The sequence below is a fragment of the Botryllus schlosseri genome, chromosome 2, assembly GCF_051294905.1.
Source record: "Botryllus schlosseri isolate E-star chromosome 2, Bs_hap1, whole genome shotgun sequence".
In the NCBI taxonomy this organism is placed as follows: domain Eukaryota; kingdom Metazoa; phylum Chordata; class Ascidiacea; order Stolidobranchia; family Styelidae; genus Botryllus; species Botryllus schlosseri.
Genome location: NC_137237.1, coordinates 6,192,103 through 6,210,725, shown reverse-complemented (window position 1 = coordinate 6,210,725; position 18,623 = coordinate 6,192,103). Strand labels below are relative to the sequence as shown.

Sequence of the window (18,623 nt, the reverse complement as noted above, 5' to 3'; positions counted from 1 at the left end):
ATATAGGCTAACTGGCATCGTGTTCCATGTGGTCGCAGGCTATGATGATTCATAGGTATATTTGAAGAGCCCTTCAAATCATATAGTATACTGCTCTGACGTCGTCAATACTCCACTTGAGCCAAAGCCCATAGTCGATTCAGTATCGAATCAATCAAGTTTTCGAAGTGCCCAGTCTGCCCTGGATTTAATCCGACCGCAAAGTACTCGTCCTGACCTTGATCTGTATGTGGTCTATCAGATATGTGACATCTTGCTCCCGCAAAATCCTGTGATACAGCTTTCTGGGGCTTCCGCCCACTATATCCGAACTGCGAATTTAGAAAAAACGGAACATTGAATAAAACATGCCGATAAATATATTTCTACGGAAGGTATTTCGGCAGATAAGAATTCTTACAAAGCGAGTGCATATCATATTGAAAATATGCACCGCCGTAATTTCAGTAGTCATTCACATGCGCGGGCATGGTTGTTCATCTTCATTACGGTTGCGGACTCAAGACTGTGCCGATTAGCTAGCTACATCGTTTCTAATTTAGAGGAATACTTTATGGCACGGCGGAATAAATTATACGGGTGTAAAGCACAATACATTTTTGCTGCGGCAGTACGCCAACTATTGCATAACGGAAGTTATTAATCAAGAAATAAATGAGGTGTCCGTGCGGTAGTTTTTCAGATCAATCCGATTCGGGTCAAATGACTCAAACAGTTCAGCGCGTACTGACAGTTTTCCATCTCATCGTCACTGTGTTCTCTATTGGAAATGATTAGCTAAGGAATTTGACTTGAGTCCTAAACATTTGGAATCGAAAATCGGTTTAATGCGCTGGTGGTTGGACTCCAATAGCGTCCATGTAGACGTGGGACGAGTCGTGCTTATCCTTTGACGTTCTGCGCTTTCTGACCAGCACACAGACGAGAAGGGCTAATAGAACGATGATGACGAATGCCAGCACGGCCCCAATAATCGGTGGAGCGATATCTTGCGTTGGCGTGTCTGCAATGAAATTGAATTTTGTATATCAATAGTCGTACTTGGTCAACTGGGCCAGTGATATGTCATGGCAATATATGGATTTGATATTGCTGCGACATAAATTTCAAGGATTCAAATGCAAAACTTCAAAAATGATTTAATTTGTCGCCGAAGACAGATACTGTCATACTGTTATTCTGCCACCGCAGATCCACATGTAATACCGAGTACATTTGCATTTATGTAGCCAGCGTGGGACATCGTAGCAAGCAATTTAGAATAAAGATAAGCCTAAATGCGGAGTATCGAATTAATCTATTTGTAAAAGTACTAAAACTCTATGTATATTCCGCCTCTGAGAAATGTAGGCATGAATGTATAGTAGTTGGCGTGGACATGCACGGATATACACGATACAATAGCGCTGACATTCCACTTCATAAAATAGTCGCGCTCCCACGTGCTTCACAGTACCCACTCCTATAGACTGAAGTAGTGCTTCCAAATATTTTTCAGTTCGCGACCCATTTTTCATCCACATTTCATTTTGCGACCCACCATGAGATATGACAAAACGGATGAAATCGTGAATCATCGCACAATGCGCCGTTGTTGTTTGTGGTATTCGTGGTGTTTTTCGACTGCGATAGCCATTTACACCAGGCTCGTATTCTATATTTTGATTCCGCAGCTGCCGACTTGTAGCACTCGCATCTTTTTACGACAACGTTTACGCTGATGAGATGGCGAGTAGCAGCCTACAGATAAACATCCAACACTTGGGATGGGTAATGGAGTCAGCCTCGGCCTTACTCGAATCCGCAACCAATTGGTGTTGCAGCTGCGAATCACAACGCTATCTCTCCACGCACAATGCGTCGTAGAGTAACGAGTTAAACTGGATACCGAGTAGGGAGAAAATTCAGGAATACTAGTGTATGAAGCAGACAAGAATTATTACACGTAACAGATTATTACAAACGAGAAAGCGCGTATATTTTACGTTGAACGCAATCGGGTTCTGAGTAGCTTGCGTCGTGGCAATTGTTTGCTCATTATAACAGCAAATCGAGCTGGATTGCTGCATTTCCCGATCAACGTACGCAAAGCCTTTGGAGGAAAAAGCAATTAATTCCAATTCTCAGGCTTAACATTACACCATAATAGGGATGGTGTGAACCTCTGAAAGGTTCAGGTTCGTGTGAACGTGAACCTTTTTGAAACGTTCTGTGTGAACACGAACGTGAACCTCATGACGTCACGTGGCGTCATGTTGCTAATTTAAACCCCATATTTTAATTGGGTGATTGCCTATATTAATCTACTGTACACGATACCGAGCGACGACTCGGGGCCACATAATAGCTCAGTACTTAAGTACATATTAACGTTTGAAACGTCGCCAAATGTATCAACAGGGGCAATCAAATGATATATTATTCCCATAAAATCAGTATCTTGCGTCGCTTTGCCAACAATTGCGACCTGATCGGACAATGTATTCGGCGTCTGAGTATTGCCCCATGGATATTGAGCAGAGTGTAAAATGGGTTTCTATAGCCTACTTGCTACCGATTAACAAGTTATACAGCAGTATAGCCAACACCCCAGTCGCACGAATTTGGTTTTTATGATACAGTATACATATGTAGTCGAGATTGACCCCGTACGCCTGCTAGATTTTTACATCAGAAGACTATATCAATCTCATTGATTGGTTGGATAAGGATCATTTGCTGACAAAATACAGTGTATTTCGCTCTTGATGCCATGTGATTGCGGGTCAAGCTCACAGCACAGAGACACTAAATATGCACAAACGGAAGGCTGGATATTTCGGGCAAACTTTTGTAACAATACAAGTAAATTTTTGAGATTGCCAGGGGCATGCACGTTTAGTGTTGCGCTGCCAGCCCCATGCATATAGTGGCCCGCAGTTGAAAGTCAATAAATTTGAACCAAAGATGTTATAATGAAGTGAAAATTGCAATATATGAAAAAGGTTCACAGTGCAGAACCTACCAAGGTTCTGTTGTGAACGCGAACCTCAAATTTTCCGAGGTTCACACACAGAACACGAACGTGAACCTCACGTTCACACCATCCCTACACCATAACAAACTGTCCAATTTTGCGCTACAATCAAGATGACATGCCACGAAAATCTGACTCACGAATTATATTGTTAGCACGAGAACGCGGCGCCTGGGCGCGAAAATAACTTATTTTAGAGGATAAGAACTTGTAATAGGCAGAAGTTAAGTTACCTGGAATATTGTTTAGGAAACTGTAAAATTTTAAAATTATTCGTGACCCACCCGAAATAACTTTGCAACCCACCGGTTGGGAAGTACTGGACTAAAGCATCGATAGGGTTTCATACGATATAAGGTTTCCCACATGACAGTCAAGAAAATAGGTCCAAGTAAATCGCGCGAAGCGCAAAAAAAATGTTCAAAGTGAATATAATTTAGCGGCCCAACAACTCTATTTTATGTTGGTTTACAAAATAATTTTGAGTCGTTTACGAGCTTTTTCCATTTTGAAAACTTACGTTAAACGTTTTGCAACAAACACGGTAATAAGATGTTGTGTGCGTCAAAGCCTTTGGCGTGTCATGCAAAATCATCCCGGGTGCCACAAATGATACGCGTGCCGGGGGTTGCCGACCCCCGGATTACAGAGTAAAAAGTGTAACTGGACGCACGTTCGCAAGTGAATCCGTCTCCTGAATATCCGGTATTGCATGTGCAGGTGAAGCTTCCTTTTGAGTTGGTGCAGTTGGCGTTGGTGCCGCACGGATCCGAAGCGCATTCGTCGATGTCTGTGATTGGCAATTATGCGGTGAGTGTAATGTATCCAACAAGAATTGCAAGATATTGAGGGTACGTTCATTAGGGCATTTATCTGGCATTTACTCTGTATTCTGAGATCTTATGGATCAAATCTGATGTGGAAGGCCTCCTATCCTAATATTGTAGATGACAAGAGGTTCAACAGTCATTTTCAGAGAGCTTTAGTCAACTAACGCAGTGGTCCCTAACCTTTTCCCACCCACGTACCCTTCCGAGGTTGTATGCTGTGCTCGTTTATCACCTACATAAGTTACGCGCGCCGAAGGCGGTCAAAATGTTGCCACCGTGTTGAGCTGCCGAAGGCAGCGAATCAGACAATAAAATTACCATTTTAAGGCACCCTATATCATTTATGTTGTGGATTCATTTGGAATTCTTGTGGCCCAATATATCAAAACGTAATATGCTTTGGTAAGAATCCCAATGCATTACGATAGATCTCTCCCCCGTCTAGGCGTCATTGGTGGGATTGCCTCTACCCACGGCGACGACGACGGCTTCAAAAAAACTCAAAATCAACCCTACCTGAACTAATAACTCCTTTCGGTAGCAAAAAGCAGAATATTTTCTGAGCGCAAAGACCGTGACAGCACTGCGCATTTGCGCACGTGCGGAGCATAGAGGAAACATTGCTTACAAGCCTAGAAGTGTGCCGTGCTATATGTCGGCAGTTGCGGAAGCAAAAATAAGAAATATCAGCCTTGTGTAAATGACCATTGTAGTCGACAAACACCATGACTACCACAAACGACATTATAGTTGAGTACATGGTAAATGCCGATAATGCAAGTCTTCTGGCTGGGACGAACTTACGCGTAAGCTCCACTCTCGCACGCTGCGCATACACGTATATAATAACATACAGTCACTAAAATTGGATCTAGTAAGCAAGTAATGGGGGATCTCGGCAGACTGGTGCCGCGGGCCACATTATCATGGAAGACGGAAAACAGTCCACGGGCCGCACAAAACCATTTTGCGGGCCGGATCCGGCCCGCGGGCCGTATGTTGCCCGCTCCTGAACTACCATATGGTAGACAAAAATGATCGTCGCTCCATCAAATATGCTGGACACAATTTTTGGAACAATATTTCGCTGGCTATCCGACAGTAATAGAGCATGTCCTGTCCACATTCATTTCGAAATACAAACAATTTATACTGAATATCGATATTCTTCATTTTTATACCGTACCAGCAGCACGGCCCACTTCTAGGCTTCTATAAGACATAGCTTAATCATATTTTAATTTGTATTTTCGGAATCAGTGCGACACTACCTTTCGATCAAGACCAGTCTTATTAAATTCTGCTCTCCAGACGCCAGCTATGGGATGGCCAGAAATCACACAGTCGCTGCCACGACATGATCGCGAATCCAGCCTCAGCGAAGCAGAGCGAAGGCAAAATGTCGGTCGTTTCCATTCCATGTTTCCATTCGATAATTTCGCCCTCGTTCGGGCGTTCGGTTCAGAAAACAAGTCGCATGCCGTGTCACGTGTCCATCAATGTCCATTCAACGTACTTATTACTCGAATATTTTCGGCTGACACTCGTCAAGGGTAATCGTCATACGCTCTCTCATTCGAAGTTTCATGCTGGTGACGTCATATTTTGTGATACGATTGTTGATATACGATGCTCTTTCCAATTCTCTACTAGTCGCTGACGATTACCCCTGACGAGTGTCAGCCGAAACTATTCGGGTTCATTTCAATATGAATATACCATTCAATTGTATACTGAAGTTCTGTACCGCCAAGAAACTCTTGAACATAACTTGAAATTTGCTTGTCCCTAAACCAGGGCTGTGGAGTCGGAGTCGGAGTTTGGCAATTTTTCGCCTAATAGAGTCGGAGTCTCTTTTTAGCACGCATAAATGAGACGCGTGACGTCATTTGCTGTTTACGTCAGAATATACGCATTGCTCAACTTTATAGGTGACGATTTCTTGCACCCAACTATTTGCATTCTTGCAAGGGCCGTAACCAAGCCTCCCAACACAGTGGTGAGCAAACTCGAAGGTACAAAAAGTTATTTCGTAAATCAACATAAATTAGAGACTATTTTTGAGAGATTTATTTGAGTTGAAAATTTTCTTTGCGATTTAATGTCGCCAAATTTCTTGATTTCGAAATGCATACCTCTCCTCTTCAAGAAAAACTCAGCATAATTCATAAAAATGGGCATTTCGGTGCCGGCCATTACTTTGTGTACGTATCCATTTTCAATGACCGCGCTGGATGGGCGCGATGAATAATCCTGTCCTCCCAACCTGAGCACCACAATACAAATGCCACCCAGGGCACCCACGGAGGAAAATGCGCCCGTGAAGAAATGACAATTTGTGTGTCCGTCTCACAAAAGATTTGCTTCAGTTTTCTTATAGTCTGATACGTTTGGTCGACCCCAATATCTCTTGACTATATAGCAAACGGAAGGTCACGAATTGGGCCGGTTCGAAGATGTTATAATTATGAATTGCGTGCCCGAAATTTTCTAAGACACCACATCCTCCAGCCTGACTAGTATATCGGACGATGGGACTGAGAGAGGATAAAAAAATGAATAGTAATACATGGAATCAACAATATTAGCCTACAGACCAGTGCTCTTTAACCTCTTTCGTCTTGGTGCACCCGTTTAATGTATACTCGAAACTCGTGCACCCCTGACCACATTACACGGGTGTTCCCTGTTCAACATTTTCGCTATTCAGGGCCGTATTTCGATTAGATATAAAGCATACGTATACAACCGCATTCCGGCGGAGAATCGTTATGGCGCATCTCGACGTCATATACTCACGATAAATTGGCTTCTGGAAACTTGGCACGGCGGATAGCCCTTGTGGGGTTCTGTGACATCACCGATTTCTTGAGATATACCATGCGTATAAAAGTTTTTCTGTGCCGGAGGCTTACTATATTTATGCACCAAAATCGCGAGTATAAATGCTAGGAAATGTTATCTGGACTACTTTTCTACCGTGAAAATAATTTCGTCGATACTATTGGTTGTTTCGTATATTACTGTCAAAGATTTATCCGTTCTTAGCCCACGTGGCAGATTAACTGGTAGAGTTGATGGAGGGGTTGTCTTCGAAAAGTTTTGGCAAAAACTTATTGATGATGCATCTTTCGATTTTATTAATCACTTTGTTGCATGCTGTTATTTTTTACGACCCATCAGGATTGTATAGGCATATTCTAAATATATATTGGAATTTCCCAAACGTAGCCGAAAAACCTTCATTCGTGAGACGCATACGATTCCGACTGGGTATTTCTTTATGAGGTGCATCATGTGTGGAGGGCCGCATAACTATTGCTTAACGCAGGGGTCACCAACACGGCGTTCGAGCGCCGCATGCGGCCCGCGAGGTCATATTTTGCGGCCCGCGACTTGATTTGAGATTTCGGAAGAATGCTACGAAAAGCATTCTCATTTGTCCAACATCACTATTCCTCACTAACTAAAACGGCGATGACAACAGCATTCCGTCGAAGGAGAACAGCTGATATGAATGGGCATTGGGCAATGGGCATGGGCATATTGCCTTGACGTGCAATGGCCCAAACACTGCCAAGACCGATGGGCGCTTAGACAATGTGCTTATGGCCTCGCCATAAAATCAAGCTTTACGTGCATGGAGACAGTCTTTTTACTCCTCTCGCTAGCCTCAATATCGATTCCCTAGTCGCTGAAAAACGTCGTCATGTATCGTGCACAGCTCATTGTTCAGAATAAAAGGAAATTATTAATCGAGATTTTTGTTGTATTTTTATTGCTTTGATAAAATATTACTGCTTTTGTGGTAGCTATGCCCGTTGCCCATCGCCTATGTTAGATAACATAGCGTTGTAATCACTTTAGGGTTTAAAACGTCGTTGATTAGCTGTATGGGCTATTTGATATCGATATTGAATAAATGCGGCCCGCGGCCGCCATGAAATTTTAAAAGTGGCCCGAGACCAGTGTTGGGATGACTCGAGTCATGACTTGACTCGATTCAGACTCGAGTCACCTTTTTCGTATGACTTGACTTGACTCGAGTCACTTTGCTAAAATGACTTGACTTGACTTGACTCGGCGTATCAAAAATGAGGATTGACTCGTGACTCGGAGCAAAATTCACGAGTCAATTTCAAGTCATCAAGTAATCGGTGTCGATAAAAATCATTGTATCTAGCATACATTCGGATTGTTCGCAAAACGCTGGTGTAACCCGTGAGAGCGACCAATCATTCAATGATCGTGCGTTTTACTGAGCCTCCATTGTTCTCTCACAAATAAATTGACCACAAACGAATTGATCGACGCTTACAGCTTACGTTGTCGTAAACTAGGTTAATACAGTAATTTAATAGCAAAATGTCTATTTCTGTTCTCTGTTCTTACCTAACCAAACCTCTTGTTTTATTGAAATTGAATTCGAATATAGTCTATATAGTCCTCGGCCATTGGCGCAGGCTCGAATTGTATCATATCAATTTGTAAATGGGTAATGTATTACATCTTATCAATTCGATTCTCTATTCTCTATTTTGGCTGGTGACTATAAACTGAGGCTATGCAATTACGTAGTTTAGCAGTTCTACGCATGTGTGAGCGATATAGCGGCTTCTTGCGTGTATATTTAACTCTGTATTCGTTCATCGGTTCAAAATCAATGACCACTCAATCTGTATTTTAGACAGCATGCAAAATGCAATGACGTAACCATGCCTCATACTTCGAAAAGGCGACTTTTGACTTGAATTGTGACTTGACTCGTGACTTGACTTGACTTGACTCGACTTGACTCGAGTCACCTCCAAAAATCGAGTGACTCGACTTGACTCGAGTCACCTTCGAAAATCGATTGACTTGACTTGACTCGAGTCAAAATGTGCAATGACTCGAAATGACTCGTGACTCGAAGGCAGTGACTTGATCCCAACACTGCCCGAGACCCGTTTTGAGTTGGCGATCCCTAGTTTAACGGCTGCATGCGACCGTACCCCTGCAGGATTCTACCTCTGGCCTGTTGAAATATGGATGAACAAGCCGCCTGTAACGTATTGGGAATGCTAAATACCAATCAAGGCTCCAACTTACCGTACTACCACCTAGCACAGTGTTTCTCAAAATCGATGCATTACCAACATTTTAATGATGAGTAGACCATTTGCTTATGATATCACAAAAGGAATGTAATTTACAAGCTGCGTACAGCTGGTGTGAACATTGTGCTATATTGCACAGTCGGTCAACATGTTCTGAGGTATAAACTTGCCTATTTATTGTGATAGCTAGTCATTGGGCCATTCAAATGCGGGTCTAGTACACCCCAGTACACCCCATCTGAGTGGTACACCCTTTGAAAATTTTGGTACACCCCAGGGTGTACCAAACACCCGGTTGAAGAGCCCTGCTATAGACGAAATTCAGTCATGAACTTGAAATATTTCTTGCGCTTGGCACGACTGGAAAGCAAATACACAGCGGATCCACATCGCATCACAACGTGTCTTCCAGTTGTGACTAAAAACCCGGTTGTAAAGGGGGAGGCAAGGGGACTTCGTTCGCCGGAAGTTTGATTTATCATCTGTAGGGGCCCGAGACTAGCATTTTGGGTACAAAGTACTGTTTCGGTCCTGATTCTTGCTGCAATCCACGCTAGCAGGGTGTATACAAGCGGCTAGCTATGGCGGCAGATTCAAATGTTAGGTAAAGAATTGCGAAATAACGATTGGTGCCCGTTTCAAGTAGGGCCATATGAAAATAAGATAAAGTGGACTTAAAATTCGGCATAAAATTCAGATATTGTGAACTGCCGTTACGAGTGACGGCAAATAACGGCTCCGTTATGATCTATATCAGCAGCGATTAATATTTAATTCTTCGATGTGGAAATTGTCATCTTCAATTTGACGAGTCCAAAATTTCAAATCTTTGTTCAGTGAACGTAAATAGGCCTACTGCTCCTCAAGCAGCAACAGTCAAACTGAATTTAACTTAGCATAACCAAACATCAATACATGCGTTACTATTTGAAACCAGGCAAATTTATGATTATTATCCTGCTGCGAGGTAATGGCTTCTGAGTGTATTGATAATCTGATATAAGGCATGGCTGGTCTTCATACAATCACACAATTACATGTACATCGAATATCCATTCACTACGTGTGGATAATTCGTTGCGCAATGACGAGCAAAGCCAATACTTGTGACATAAAAATGGGCAGTTGAATCTGATAATCCGACGTTTCTGCCATCAGTAACCTGGTATAACCATCGCCCTTTTCATTGTTCAAGTATGTTCGCTGTTCAGTCCATGTCATTATAATCCTTGCACAAATGAAAAGAAATCGTTCTTTCACAAAGAAATCGATTAGATGTGTGAAATATTCGATTACGATTTCGATGACTTTGGATTTTTTTCGAATGTAATCGATTGCGATTACGATTACTTGAAAATGCTGTATTCGTCGCAATCGATTACGATTACTAATCACGATTACCCAACGTTTGATTATTACCGACATTGATAATATTGGACATTATTTGCAAATTGCAATTCAGTGCCATAAAGCAGTGGTTGTTCTCAACCTTTTTGTCTTCGCGGACCCTGTTTGGACTGTGACTCACTCCCGCGGACCCCCTCAACTGTCAACCGTCAACTGTCTTGTGCAAATTGTGAATGTAGACTAGTGATAAACAGCCACAAAATGACTTTTCGTGAAAATAACATCACACTATATGTAAAAATTGGGTAGATTTTTATTATTTCGAAGGGAATTTTCCAGCTGTATGAAAATCAACGTCTTCGATTTGATATTGATTAGTGCCGACAATTCATTTCCACAAATATATATTGGTGGCGAATGTAATATTAACGCGTAACGCGTCCGACGACAGCTTTTGGTGTGAGATTTCAATGAACATATCACGTCCAGCCTATATTCATTTCTATCTGTCATCTCATGTTGAAGTTATGTAGTGGTTATATAACAGAAGAAAATGGATTTCGAGGCGAGTAATCAATTCCTTCATTGGGACGGATTCGGAAAAAAATTCAGAAATTTATATTTCAAACGACAGTTACCTAATTTGCTGAGACTGACAACTCCAAATCGCATCTCCGACATGTCATTTTTTCACAAAACTAAACAAAACAACTCTAAACAGCAACATGTTGCATCAGCAAGTAATTGGCAATTTGACAATTAACATGAGTTTGCACAGTCGGATATTTCATCTCAGACGACCATGTCAATGATGTGAGTCCTAACGATTTAGTTATTATGAAACGAAACTGGCTCATGCTTTTCATAATTGAAAAAATATAAAAAGTGGGTTTTCATTCATTTTACAAATTTAGAGGCTTCGCGGACCCTCTGGAAATGCTTCACGGATCCCTGGGGTCCGCGGAAGCCCATTTGAGAACCACTGGCACAAAGGAAGAAAATCGCAATAAGCATCTTCGCGATGCAGTCACAAATTGATTAAATATTTGGAATTATACCATGATAATGTGACAAATTAAATACATCGTGTGGTTTTGTAAAATTGTTCAATTGAATTAAATAGAACCAAACGCTGCTTCCCACTTGACAAAATTTAAAAAAATATTTGCAGTGTAGCTCAGCTGCTTGGGTCGAACAAATTATTGAGAAAGACTGCAAGTCCTAGACCTTGAATACTTCACTAAGTGCATGGAGAGACATAAGCTATTAGACTGTTTTCTAAATTTCGTTTCTGACCAATGTTTTCTAGTAGTGAGTTTGTGTGTGCTTGTAATCAGTATAGTATGTAATGAGAAAATTAGTAAGCTAAATCTCTGCATTAGTTGCTGACTCATACACAAAAGCTACAATTCGATTGTTATATCTACATATGAATGATACAGGATTGGATCTATGTCATCGTTGAATGATTCAAACATATTAAGGAATCAGAGCGTACGGTATAAAAACATAGAAAATAAAAGGGAAGGATATTCAGAAAGGCATTCTTCCATGTTAATTGCATAATGAATAATTCTGTGCCACAATGAAACAATTTCGCATCCCATCATTAATCGTATGTTTGCATATGTTTAATGGTTATATGATATGGTGATGGTCATTTAACCGTCGCCGTGGCACATCATTTTCGGAGGAAATTGGTAATGCAGTTGGAGTCGGAGTCGGAGTCGGATTTGGAGTCGGTATATAGAAAATGTGTGGAGTCGGAGTCGGATCAGGAGTTGATATAATGGAAATGTCCGGAGTCGGTGGTAAAATCTACTGACTCCACAGCCCGGCCTAAACGATGCGTTGAGAGTTGACAAATATTCATCTGGTATTACCTTTTGATGAATATGCCAAAATCAAACAGGAATTGCAATCTTTCACCGGCATTTTGTGGAATATTACCAGATGATGTATAGGTGCATTCACATGTACCAGTTTACAAGTAATTTTTAGTATTATTACAATAAATAATATTATATATGAGTAAATCCTCATCCGACTTGCATTAAATACGAGGATACTGTATAGTGCAGTTAATAGATACTAAAATCATGATAAATGATGGTCCGGCTCTGCTCAGCTTACCTTCGCAAGAAGTTCCATTCGCTGTGTACCCAGTGTTACACGTACAATCGAAACCAGGACTTGTGTTGTAGCATGTGGCGTTGTTGGAGCAATTATGCGTGGCCAAGTCACATTCGTCAGTGTCTACATCACAGATATAATTTATTAGTATCCTGCTCTACGAAGGTCTCAGGCCCTCAGGTTCAAACCAATGAACAGTTCCTTGTTCATTTTGAGAGAGAACATACAATTCTATTGACATACCCGCACAATTGAAGTTCACGCTCGTTCTGTTTGGGGAAGATTGAATTACAGTCTTCCATCGGCTTTTTGTGGAATAATACCAATCACTTTACATGTGCCAGTTTGCTTGGGCAATTTTTAGTATTATTGTAGTAATTATTATATCAGCAAAGACTCGCCTGACGTGCCCTAAAGACGAGGATTCTATAAAGTGTACTTTGATAGCCATAATAAGTTATGGCCCATGTCACCTCAGCTTACCTTCGCAGTAAGTTCCATTCCCGGTGTACCCAGTGTTACACGTACAATCGAAACCCGGACTTTTGTTGTTGCATGTTGCGTTGCTGGAGCAATTATGCGTGGCCAAGTCACATTCGTCAGTGTCTACTTCAAAGATATAATTGATTAATAACCTGCTTTACATAGGTCGCAGGCCCTCAGTCTTAAATCAAATACCAGTTCCTTATTCATTTCGATGGGGAACCTTCAATTCTATAGACATACCCGCGCAATTGAACTCATTGCTCGTTCTCTTTGGGGAGAAAGATAAATCGCATTCACATAGGAAATAGTTGGTCGTGCGACTTGTGCAAGTTGAATTGTCCCCGCACGCGTTGTGAGCATTGCAAGCTTCGTCCGCTGTCACAGCTGGTATAAAAAAACTGCGGATTAACAAAGTGTTTTAACCAGGGCTGTGGAGTCGGAGTCGGAGTCGGTGGAGTCGGAGTCGGAGTCGTGAAAACTATAATAGCTGGAGTCGGAGTCGGAGTCGTGGGGAGAATACTAACCGGAGTCGGAATCGGAGTTTGTGAGAATGACCCTGACTTCGACTCCGAATACGACTCCAACTTCTCTATCATGAAAACATTTGCTTTCAAAGAATTTTCAATAGAATTTTTATGTATCACCAATCACTGTTATTAATAACCATACAGATCAGGTGCGGCCAGCCATGGCACGCAGGCCAAACTTGGCCCATGAGAAGGTTAGGTGTGGCCTGCGAGGTAATTCTCGAAATTATTTATGACATCAGCTACAATTGCAACGCCAACCAAAATTTGATTAGCATGACCCCGAAATTTGATGATGACTAAAACAGCAGTTCTGACGTATTGACGTATCAAGGCGTATATGACCATAAAGTAGCATATTTTATAGCAGATTTTCTTGAAATTTTTCTCGTTACTTCGCATGATTCATTGTCACTAGATTTCTTGCATTCAGTATTTGAGCCCCCTTCTGAAAATTATAAATACATATTATTCACAGAATTGAGTCTAACTATATTCGCAATTAGGAGATAACGTGTTGTCCAACATGCGACTTCGCTTGTGCACTCGTAGCGAGATCGTCGACATACATTTGCACAAAATGATAGGGGCATGTTCACTGATACCGTCGATTTTGCTATGTCTAAACGTCGAATAATCCTGTCCTTGCCAAATGAGCCCAGTGGTATACAGATGCTACCCCCCAATGTATGTTAGCAACATATTTATTGATATAATTCAGTCATTATCTTGCAAAAAAAATCCGCGCTTCGGGCGACCAGGGCCTGATTGCGATGCACAGTTGCATGACATATTGGTATCAATTTTAGAGCGTATTAATATAAGTCTTGTTTGCAATGTTACCTAATTCGGTTCGCTCCTATCGGACGACTAAAAAAAGGTTATCAGCATTCCAGTTGCCCGCGCAATGGTTCGTAAATCTCATGTGTCCCTTTGGCCGAAAAAGTTGCCCACCCCTGATATAGATAAAATTAGACATTACAACTCAGTTGCACAGGGGAAGAAAATCGCAATATGCGTTTTCGCGATGCAGTCAAAATTGATGCAATTTTTGGAATTATACCCTGATACTGTGACAGAGCAAATGCATCGGCTGGTTTTGTAAAATTGTAAAAATGATGTAAATATGACCAAACTATGCTTCCCACTTGACAAAATAAAAAATATTTATAGTGTAGCTTAGCTGCTTGGGTCGAACAAATGATTAAGAGAGACTGCAAGTCCCAATACTTGAATACTTGATTAAGTATCTGTAGACTAGACATAGGCTATTATGGTCTTTGACTACTTAACTAAATTCCACTAGTAGTAAGAGTGTGTGTGCTTGTAATCAGGATAGTGTGCAATGACAAAATTAGTAAGTTCAATCTCTTTATTAGTTGCTGACTCATACACAAGAGCTACACTTGGATTTTTTATCTACATTTTTATTATACAGGATGGGATATCTGCCATATTTGAATGATTCATACATTTCAGGATATTAGAGAGTTCATGTTATAAAAACTTGAACATAGAAGGATATTTAGCAAATTTTTCTTTCATGTTAACTGCATAGTGGATAATTCGAGCTGTGCCGCAATGAAACAATTTAGCATGCCACCGTTAATCATATGTTTGCATATGTTTAATGGTTGTATGATAGTCATTAAACCGACAATGTGGCTTATAATTTTCGAAGTAAATTGATAATCATGGTAGAGTCGGAGTCGGTACGTTTAAAGACCCAGGGGTCGGAGTCGGAGTCGGAGTCGGTACGTTTAAAGACTCCGGAGTCGGAGTCGGAGTCGGTATATTGAAAATGTGTGGAGTCGGAGTCGGAGCCGGAGTCGGTGGTAAAGTTTACCGACTCCGCGGCCCTGGTTTTAACATAACACTATACTACAGGGGTTCTTAAATTTATTTGATCGCGGACCCCTTCGAGTTTTGTAGGAAGGAAATCACATCAAGGATAACTCTATTTAAGCTATTCTCAAAGGATAATTTGGTTTTGTAGTTTCTTGACGACGTATTGCTCTTTGGCGGACCCCTTAAATCCGGGGTCGGGAACCTTTTTCGACCGAAGAGCCATATTGGCCCAATATTTTCAATTGTAACTTCCAAAGAGCCATACATGTCAATCAAATATTGCGTCACAGTAGAAAAGTCCTGACGTATGGGCAGCACTAATATATGGGACTTGTAGTGTGCGCCATATTTTTCTGCCCACCATGCGTAGGTGGAGCCGTCACATGCAGTCCTTTCACATTGCAGGGTGTGATAGGTCAGTGACGTGGGTAAGGGGAGGCAAGTGAGGCGGTGCTTCACATGCCGTCATGGATAAGTGAAGGAAAATTGTGAAACCTTCAATGATTTGGTATTTTCTATCGATGTTTATGGATGACTTGATTTTGAACTTTTTTATTCCGAAAATCGCCGGTCCTTTTATATTGTCTTCTTTTACTTTTCATTCAGTGTGCATACCTCCTTTATTATCTCGTCTAGGCCAGGTGGGTGTCTGATTTCGAAGACTGCTGCAAGTCGTTTTGATACTTTCCTATCTTTCATTGTATCGCAGTCTTGTGGTGTATTGAAATGATGAAATTACTAGCATAAATTTAATTGAATTGAGAATATAGTGCGAAAGGAGAGGTGAGGCACAGATGAGGCACAGACGGGCCAAGCCTGACCTATGATAGCGCAACTCATCGTAAATAGCTTAGAACTGATATAATCACTGATATTAATCATATGTAATTGTCGCGCAGATTCCGAAAATCTAACTATTGATCGACTTCTGAAGCATTCGGCGTAACTTCACGTTGCGCTACATACCTACATTTTTACGGCGGTGCTAGAAAGCTTACCAAACAAGAACATAGATAGCCATGACGGTGTTTTGAATTTGAATTTGTAATTGTGAATGTCACTTCCAAGGCAGTTTATTTCTCGGCGTCGATCAGAAAGACAATGTGTATTTGAAAACTGCATTGTCTTAGAAGCGTCGCCTTGTCTGCTATTCTCTCTGATCAATCAAGGTTTCGTACAATCCAAGATTTCGAGGCGCGCGAAGGCGGGTAGATCGAATGCCCGAGTGGTATTAGTCGCCGGTGGCAACAGCAACAACTTGAATTTTGAAAGGTGGTATGAGCCCCTGACGCTGGATACTCTACTGTCTTCCCCATTCAAGGAAGTATTTATTGTTTATGCTACCACGAAAATAATTATTCTGGCCGTCATGAAAATTTACTAACAAATTGCCGCGATATTGCTAAATTGAGAACAAAATTTGTCAAAGCGCCATATTTTATACCCGAAAGAGCCATATATGGCTGGCGAGTCATAGGTTCGCGACTACTGCCCTAAAACTACATCGAGGACCACTAAGGGTAAAAGCGTCAATACCCGTCTAAATTCCCAACTTGACGTCATATATTTCAAAACGTGATTATGTATATTCTTGACGCCACGCCATTATTATAAAAAAAATGCCGTCCTGAGTGCACTTACACTCTGATGTTACAAATACCTTTTGGTCAGTTCTTGCTTGTATTCATATACAAACACGGGTTATCGTTACTACATATTTTCAATTGGCTCTATTCGAGTGCTTCTTATAAATCTGATTATGAATATTCACCAACTATCCTAGAAGTGCTACGCCATTCGAAAAATAGTTGAAGTCCACCGATTTTTGGGAGTAAAGGGTGGATACCTTACCGGTTAAACCAAACGATATCATATTATCCCATGCGGTGTTGGCACTGGCTTCGTCGTCTGCGAAACGTTTCAATACAGTAGATCCGTCACCTGCAACATAGCAAAATAAAGGATGAAAATATAGTTCTGGGAATGATACCACATATCAAATGAATGGATAGTATCCATTGGATACTGTGTATAGGGCTTTATCTTGTTTAAAAACATATAGGCTACTTCAAATTCGCCAATAAGTGGTCGGAAGGTATAGCATATAACATATTCCTTATCATGTGACAATTTCACTGCTACTTCAGCAAAATCCTCCGATCCGCAATACCGCAGATTGTCGAAAACCAAGTGATTATTAATTTTGAAATCGTGTCGCGGACATATACAGAATTGAAGGATAAAAAACACGATGCATTCATCGACACCGATGACTTGAAATTGTTCTTACAATTTTAGTTTAGTCAGCCCTGTATGGCTTTGTCAGGGATATCTAGATATTCCTGGGTTTTGTAATGAAAATCTACTAAAATAATGAATGTATATATTTTTTTTCACAATACTCGGCAATGTGACCATGCCAATATGAGTTCATGACCCTTTATCTCCGTATATCTGTTTTGACTCCCAAGGGATTATCGTTTTAATTACATAAAAATGTGTTAAAAATAATTTGACAAACACTATTGCGTCTATCTAACGTTCAGCAAAATGAGTTGAAAGATTCCCGTAGGCATCACTCCCCTTTCAGATTCATACACAGCATCTTATAACACATACTGAGCGTTCATATAACTGTGTCCCTGGAGAAAAATTCTCGTTTATGTTAATATATATAAAAGCTTTTCACTGCTAAGCACATTGAATAAATAAAATACAAATCGAAATATAACTTACTCAACCCAATCATTCCCCAGTCGCATACGGTACATGTGGCTTGCGAAGTTGACGGAACCACGAAATAGCCGGAAATAATCGCTAGCAAAATCAACAACTTCATATTTTGTATTCCCTTACCACACGTCTATCTTTATAATATTCTTATGGCCTAGTTATGTATTTATTAGTCCTTCGACGCGGTTCGAGTCTCGTGAAGAGGGTTGGGGTGTGCCTACCTTTATTAGTTCGTAGAAAAGAAAAGGAACGGTATAATTATTCATTATGATTTGTGTGAATAGGGCATTGAATCGGAAGGGATAGCCAATGCCAATATTGTCAATGCGATGTTTCCCTTTTGGTAGTGATAAGGCCAAACAGCGTCTTTCAGAAAATGTTTTGAAATTGATAGATACGAACTATATAATCATGTACTTTGCCTTATTATACTCTAATCTCCAATATGTCGTCATGTCCGGTCCGGTCCACAAGAGATTTAACTCTAATATCTGCGCACGTTGTAATATGGTTCATCAGTATTATTTCGCGATTCGGGTTTATGTGAATACCAGCAACCTTTTGCGTAAAAACTGATACAGAGGTGCGACAACATTTGAATCAT

At 40.9% G+C, this 18,623-nt stretch overlaps 2 protein-coding genes across 2 annotated transcripts in view; both read right to left on the bottom strand.

The window, feature by feature from the left end:
- The window catches only part of LOC145433173 (uncharacterized), a 165,919-nt gene that overhangs the window by 49,236 nt on the left and 98,060 nt on the right, over positions 1-18,623 (bottom strand). The window lies entirely within an intron of this gene.
- Positions 3,598-18,199, bottom strand: LOC145459695 (uncharacterized). Its single transcript, XM_080338256.1, has 6 exons — positions 18,023-18,199; positions 17,138-17,227; positions 13,152-13,295; positions 12,909-13,031; positions 12,354-12,548; positions 3,598-3,806 (listed from the first exon to the last, which is right to left on the bottom strand). The coding sequence occupies exons 1-6, from the start codon at positions 18,123-18,125 to the stop codon at positions 3,598-3,600; spliced, it is 864 nt and encodes a 287-aa protein (XP_080194382.1). The 5' UTR covers positions 18,126-18,199.

Excerpts from the sequence above, each read along its gene's own strand:
- LOC145459695 (XM_080338256.1), bottom strand. The coding sequence starts at position 18,125 with ATGAAGTTGTTGATTTTGCTAGCGATTATTTCCGGCTATTTCGTGGTT. Across the intron at positions 13,032-13,151 it reads CAATGAGTTCAATTGCGCGG|ACACTGACGAATGTGACTTG; the intron begins GTATGTCTATAG and ends TCTTTGAAGTAG. Across the intron at positions 12,549-12,908 it reads GAATGGAACTTACTGCGAAG|ACACTGACGAATGTGACTTG; the intron begins GTAAGCTGAGGT and ends TCTGTGATGTAG.